Below are 7,451 nucleotides of genomic sequence, written 5' to 3' on the forward strand. Positions count from 1 at the left end.
GGGAGCTACCACACTCTTCAGCAAACTGTTGGACATCCTCTACTAGCACCTTTTATGAGTTGTTAATGCCTGTTTCTACCATATATACCCGATGTAGCAAAATATGGAGAATGAACAAAAGTAAGCAATGCTGGCTACAGAGAATACTATGTATATGCTATACATTCAAGCATAAACTATTTCTTTGGAGAATCATCACTTCGGCACTACCTATTGGGGAGCTCTTAGCCAAGAAAAATGTAATGAATGGCATGTGTAACATATGTGATAAAATCGAATCTATAAAGCATTTGTTCTTTGATTGTAGAGTGGTAAAACAATGGTGGAAAACCTTGCAAGATTATTGCATGTTTTGTTTGCAGATTACGCTCACTAAGTTTCAATGTGTTTTTGGTCTTGTGCAATCAAGGGATACTGGATTGGATGTCTGTCTCATGCTTGTCAGGGTATGGATGCTCTCGTTTATTTGGTAAATAAAAAATGCAAGTGTTTTTGATAAGTGAGATCAAGGCACTCGATTGCCTTGGAGAATCTTGAAAAGTAAAATTAAGATGAGGAGATGTATAGGCGCTCTCTCAGGGTGTAAAGGATGTAACATAAAATTGTGATATAGACGAAGAGATTCTCGGGGGGAGAGAGAGTCAAGTCATTATCAAAATCACACTAGATCAAAATTGCTTGCATTCAAAATAAGCAACAACGTCCGCCGCTAGCAGTAATCCGGGGTGAAGTGCACGGTCATTCTTGCCCTATTAATGTAGACAAGGAAGGAAGAGAGAGCGATAGAGCCAAGACTGCTGCGATCGGGGGCTGTAGGATGAGGACCGTCAAAGGCAAGGCAGTAAATGTCGGGTGACCTGCTGGAGGGCAACAAAACTTTGCTGGGGTGAAGCTCGATGTTAGCACCACCGCGGAAATAGAGCTTTACAGAGGGAGTATTTGTCGCGTTCGGCCCATGCAAGCCCAGCCCACTGAAGCAGGGCCTCAAACCTTCTCTTTCTGGATCTAGCGTTAGCCCGTGACGCGCTGCTTCCAAAAGAAAGTCAGTTTGTACGTCGTCGAATATATCGGAGTGAAAATGTGATAAAGCGAATCCTGTATGAAAACCAATAGGGTAATCATAGCCATAGAGCTCTATACGACCGATGCGAACTGCAGTCAATTCCACGTTGTAAAGCGGGGAGCTAAATTCCGACTGTTTGATTAGCCTGGTGCGTATGGTTCTTTCAGGGAGCTGTAGCTCCCCGAGGCCGACCACCCCTGTTGCAGGAGCCCTTGGTGGAAGGCAAAAGAAGAAATTGAGACGCGTCTGAGCAGGTAAAGAAATAGGGTAGGTACCCAGGCCGAGCACTCCCCGGGCAGGGCGATTAACTCCGACGGTCCTGTATACACATCCAAACTGAATGTTGTGGAGAGAGACAGCACCACCTGGAAATTGGAAAACTTCTGTTGCGAGATATCCCCATGTAGAGCCTGTATTCTGGTGTTGGGCATACTTACATTTATGGGGACCATCGCAGCCCTGCAGCAATATCACAATATAGTTATATGTCGTTAAATGAGATAGGTTATAGTTACGGACTGCAATTATATGCAGATGAACTGGCCTGAAATAGAGGGTTGGCTTCACATTCGCGGGAGGGACATGGGAGTGGCCCAAAAGACGCTGAATTCTGTCGAATGTAAATTGGATCCTGGCTTCCGTCATTCAAGCCTTCCTCGCATTCAAGCCAAATGAGGCTGCTCTGTGTGTCAATCATCATGGTGTGCCGGCGAAGGGGCGTTCCGATATGCATCTCCACGTAGTAATTGCTGTCATGGACGCTGACCTCGCTCTGCTCTCGAACCAGCTCATGATCAAACGTCGCAGCTGCTGCACTAGTACTTACATTAGTAGTTCGCAGTCCTTGATCCGGTGATCTGAACGGAGACGAGGGGTGCTCTATGTGCCGCACCTCGCCCACCATCACGATCCCTGGGTTCCCGGCCCGCAGCTTCTCCAAAATCTTCGACGGCGAGGTCGTCCCACTAATATTGGCCGATTTTGACGTAGCCGCCGCAGCCGCCTGAATACCTACGCAATAATGACATAGCAATAGAAGGAAGCTGCCGGCCTGGCGTTGCACGCGGCTTGCAGGATTCAATAAAACGCTTGAAGACAACGTGCTTCTCTTTCTCATCTTCCTCTCCTGATCACAGGCCGCTGCGTTTCTTTACGATGACAGCCTACTGGTAAGCTTTTGAAAAACTCCAGTTTTTTTATTCCCCTTAACTAGCATATAAACCCGTCTTCCAGACGAAAAGATTAGCAACACTCCTTTTGATTGGAGTTCAATGGCATGCTTTTTTATATAATGGGGATGTTCAAGGGGCATAACTATCCATTTTTTTCAGTCGGTCAAGTCTATGGATTGTGCAAGAAGTTTTGATTTTAGGGTTGCAATACAAATGTATATGGACAGAAACAAAGCTTATTCATATCTGGATGCTCCTGAAATTGTTGGCCTAAATAAACAAAACAGAGGCTGTTTCAATTTTTGAAAGCAATAGCAGTCAGTTCAAACTTGGAAGTGCTACACTTACAAACCCAGCAAATAATTTCCCAATTAATACTTGGAAAAACCAATGACATTGGTTGTGAATGATTTGAAGGAGCCATAGTCAACAAAGCCCTCAACTTATATATAAGTGGAACACGAGCAATATCTCTATATTAAATTGGAGTGGGGGGGTCAAGGGAGGAACGCAGAAGAGCATTAGCTGGTGAGTGGGTATATTCTTTCTCTTTAGCCTATTACAATAAAATGGAAGTAATTGCTCCTTATTCAGATTGTAGAGCAGCTACTAATTCAACTGTCTCCATTGCCCCCTAGGTTCTTCTTGTGACAACCCGCCCCCCCATTGTAGGAGCACTAAGTGAATTTTCTTTTCAGAATTAAATTACCATGCTACATGTTCTCATTTCTAGCCCATTATGAGGCACTCAAGGGTATAACCAATGTAGAAGCATTTGGTGACAATTCTGCAAATGCCAAAGACCTCACAAAGCTATTATGAGGCATTCCAAACAAGGTAATAGGATGTGAGCACTTGCTAAATCAAAGGAAATTCAAACCTCAATATTCTTATCTGTAAGAGTGAATTGAGTGTAGTAATTTTCTATTTTTGGTTTTGCTTTGTTGGTATTCACTTATATGGATTGCTAGAAACCACATCACATATATAAGGGAGCGCACCATTTCTATTTCCATACAAGTATCATCATCCACCTCTCAAGAAAATGTGGAACACCAACTCACATTCTTGGTTCTTTGTGTGGTTGTTCAAAGTCTCTCTCTCTCTCTCTCTCTCTCTCAACCTCAACCATATCCTCAACATGGTCTCTTGAGAACATGGTCATGTTGCTAAGCATAAGCATTCTAAACATAATAGCATATGAGAGCACCTCAAAGCATACCAGTGTGAGCACCTGGTTACATCAATGAATAAATTATTGTGCACCACTGCATTACAATATCAAACTTATACTTATTAATTGATTACTTTCATTGAACCTTGTTGTACACATTCTTCAGCAGAGTTGGGCCTCCACGTTAACATCAAGCAAAAACAACTACCGCAACATGCTGGAAAGGGGGAATGGGACCACGTCCAGCACACACAAAATTGCCCCTGTATAGCTCATGGCTTTCACAACACCCCTTTGCTCTCGAATCCACCTTCCAAAAAGACAACTTTGACCAGCTAGGTATTACTTGCATACTACACAAACTTCGAGATCCGATATAGCACTACACTCAAGCCCGCTCATTAAGAAATTCTCATTCCATAACCCTTTACACACACAACACTTCTCTCTCACCCTATTTACATCACACTAGCATTTTGGCATATACCCATATACACACACAACATCACGGGTTGCAATACAAGAGCTGCCAAAAAAAGAAGGGGCAAGATAATTAACACCAGATGCAACAATGATGGATTTCCTTGCTTAAAAAACTATTTACATAGCTTAAGCGAGTGATACATGTCCTTATCTCTCCTCTTAAAGGAGGAGAGTAATGCAGTGTGCTCATCTCCACCCAATCGTGCTATCTTATAGCCTCCCCCTACCGTACACACTATCCGACCCTGCTGGTGGACTTACCCGTAGGACCCGTTTCCTTACATTATCCCCCCTGGAGAATCATTATGTCCTTGAAAACAAACGTAGGAGAACATTTCTTAAGTGCATAGAGAGTCTCTCATGTAGAACCTTCTTCCGGTCTATCTAGCCATTTTACCAACACATGTCGTTTGACATGATGTCTGGTGCGAAGCTCATGAGAATCCAAAATCTTTTTGGGTTCATGAGGGATGCTTGGAGGTTCTATATTGTCAACTAACACGCCTGTGTCAATTAAATTATCATTCTATCCCAGCTATTTTATTAAACTACTAACATGACAATGTTATAGAATTGATATTTTATTATTTATTGCAGCTGACTGATGGAAAAGACTAGACCGAGCTAGGCCTACGCGAATGGATATATATATATATATTGTACATTTTATTATGCAAGTGCTCTTTATGAGCTTTGGCCATTTATGACCGGCCGGCCAGTTTGTATTCAATTTGACCATTCAAGAAATCTATGAATGAAATATGTGCAAGAGGGAAATGGTCACTCTTGCACGGGGGGAGATTGCACCCGGTGTCTGTGTATTCTTCTCTCCTCTCTTCTCTTCTCTTCTCTCTCACCGTGCCGGCGTAGCACTCCGCTCTAGGAGGTGCGCCTGCACATGCTCGCTTACTCTATCTCGCTTTGCCTCTCTCATGTGAGATTTTCTATGGCGTTTACGCGTACACAATGGCGAAGGTATGGAGATCTATTGATTTATGGTCTGTAGCATATTATTCTATGTATTTTGCAAGAAGCCACGACTTCCGACTGTAGCAGTGGTATCAAAGCGGTGGCTACGTTCTTGGGCTTGCTACAACAATGGCAATGGAAAATTACCATGATCAAAGATAAGTTCGCTTTTTATAGTTTAAAGTTGTATGTCCATGTTTATTTTTAATCTCCTAAGATTGTAAATGTGTCTGGATTGTTTAGGAATTACAAATTCTCATGGTCGATTTTTTTTTTCTTAATTAGTGTAATTTATCATACGACTAGTAAAATTAACATCTTAATTATGATTAATTTGAGTGTAATAATCAATACCAGGGACTCATGTGAGATCTTATATAAAGAGGGAACAATTTAAGTTGTCATAATTGCACTTAATAGCGAGATTTAGAAAACATAGAAGAACAAGCAGAAGAATATAACTTTGAATTTTTTTCTTAGTATCATAGGAATAATACAAAGAGAACCTTTAAATTTTACCTGACCTTGACGAAGAAGATGATGAAGACGTCGGAGAATATTTACAATCTTCATGATTGTTACTCATGAATATCTCTTACAGAGCTATCGATCTAAAGTAGTAGGAAACGATCCTAAAGGATCTTTGAGCGCCCAAGGTAACTCTTCTCCTTGCAAGGCGGAAATTGCTCAGGGCAAGCCTATGGAGTGCTGCTACGCTAGCAACAAAACTAAGCATATCCTGCTACGGTATTTTCTTTCGACCGTTGTTGGATGGACGCTATACGGAAACAGTCACCTCGTCACATGACACAACTTACATCACATGCCCAACCTGAGGCGGGCACGTGGTCGTGGGTTGGCACCCACACTTAGAACTACAATCCAACGTCTTCAACAACCGCCAGTGGCGAAACCAACCCTATAAACCAAATTTTGTGAACACAATCGGACCCATCTTCAGCTATGCAAATTGGGAAACGCTGTCCCATTTGCCATGTAGATATTATTTGCATGCCAACTTTGAACAACAGCCGCCCCTCCTACTCGAGACAATTGCATGCACCATCCAACCCAACCCCTCGTTCCCCCCTCTCGCGGCCACGCCAGTGCCGTCAGTGATAATATTAGCTACAGACCAATCCAGTGCCATTACCTTTGAATTTTATGCAAAAGCGAGTGTCGAAGTCCCAGTCAAACAACTAACACTCCATGCAACAATGAGCCTTTTCCTTCTCTCTCACCGCGGCACCATGCGGCCTGTGTTTAACCACCACCATCTCACGGAACTTCTCTCTCTCTCTCTCTCTCTCTCTCTCTCTCTCTCTCTCTCATCACCTCCGACAATTACTTCTCCTAAGATTTGGGGTCAATATGTAACATCATTATATACGGTATCTGGACAACCTCCATTACGAGATCTGCTAGAGCCATGCCCTGCTACTAGTACTTTCTTTACTATGGAAATGGTGGAAAAATCCATTGATAAGATGAAGACAAGAAGAGCATATGATCATGAGGGTTTAGTAGCAGAACATCTGATCCATGCAATGGATCTACTTTCAGAAGTCCTTGCTCGTCTGTTTAATCCGGTCATGTGTGAAGGATTACCTGAATCTTGGAAATTATCTACTATCGTACCTATTTTCAAGTCAGGGGATCCTATGATACCCGAGAACTACCGTACCATTATGGTAGGTCACACATTGGCCCGACTGTACGCATGCATTCTTGAACAAAAATTGAGTAGATGGGCAGAGAATGAGGGAATAAGGGCAACAGGACAAGCTGGATTCAGGAGGGGTTATTCCACTTTAGATCATATTCTTACACTCAGAGCCATTATTGAGGAAGAAAGAGCAAGCGGGAGAAGGATGTATTGTTGCTTTGTGGATTTTCGAAAAGCTTTTGATACAGTACCAAGGGCCAGATTGATGCGCAGGATGCAAAAGTTAGGGGTCCCCAAAGAGATTATTTGGGGGATCATGGCCTTATACGGGTCAGTAACTGGTTATGTACGTACTCCAGAAGGGGATTTCGACACTGTTCATTCCACCGTTGGAGTAAAGCAGGGATGCCCACTGTCCCCTACTTTATTTGGTATGTACATAGATGAGGTATCAGATTACATTGATAGAGAGGGTGACAGAGGTGCTCAACTTGCAGGGTCATGGATCCCTTTGTTGTTGTATGCAGATGATATTGTATTGATAGGAGAATCACCAGATGGAATGCAGAGGCAGCTAGATGCATTACATAAATTCGCGGAGGACAGTGGACTATCGATAAACTTGGGTAAAACCAAAGTTATGGTGTTTAACACCACACCGCAGTGGGTTAGGCGATCGGCACCTACATTTGCATATGGCCAGGTTACAGTAGAGTACACAGATGCATACACATACCTTGGTGTGGTATTTGTAGGACCGAAGTTTACTCTTAAGAAAGCAGCGGATGCTAGATTATCCAGAGCCTCTACGGCCTTGGGAGGGTTGGAGAGGATGTGTTCACAAGTGCAGTTTCAGGAACCACGAACAAAACTTTGGCTCTTTGAGACTGTGGTGGCTTCGGCTATGCTTTATGGGGTCCAAAT

At 43.0% G+C, this 7,451-nt stretch overlaps 1 protein-coding gene across 1 annotated transcript; it reads right to left on the bottom strand.

The window, feature by feature from the left end:
• Window positions 1-709: 709 nt before the first annotated feature.
• Window positions 710-2,180, bottom strand: LOC147446956 (aspartic proteinase nepenthesin-2-like). The gene is made up of 2 exons (XM_086523549.1): window positions 1,608-2,180; window positions 710-1,522 (listed from the first exon to the last, which is right to left on the bottom strand). The coding sequence occupies exons 1-2, from the start codon at window positions 2,178-2,180 to the stop codon at window positions 710-712; spliced, it is 1,386 nt and encodes a 461-aa protein (XP_086379675.1).
• Window positions 2,181-7,451: the final 5,271 nt, after the last annotated feature.

Source organism: Adiantum capillus-veneris, chromosome 11 (assembly GCF_014529385.1).
Source record: "Adiantum capillus-veneris isolate H3 chromosome 11, ASM1452938v2, whole genome shotgun sequence".
NCBI classification, from domain to species: Eukaryota; Viridiplantae; Streptophyta; class Polypodiopsida; order Polypodiales; family Pteridaceae; genus Adiantum; species Adiantum capillus-veneris.

Bases quoted from the DNA above. Each gene is read 5' to 3' on its own strand.
- LOC147446956 (XM_086523549.1), bottom strand. From the start codon at position 2,180: ATGAGAAAGAGAAGCACGTTGTCTTCAAGCGTTTTATTGAATCCTGCA. The intron at 1,523-1,607 runs GCCAGTTCATCT...ATATTGCTGCAG, and splicing joins AAGCCAACCCTCTATTTCAG to GGCTGCGATGGTCCCCATAA.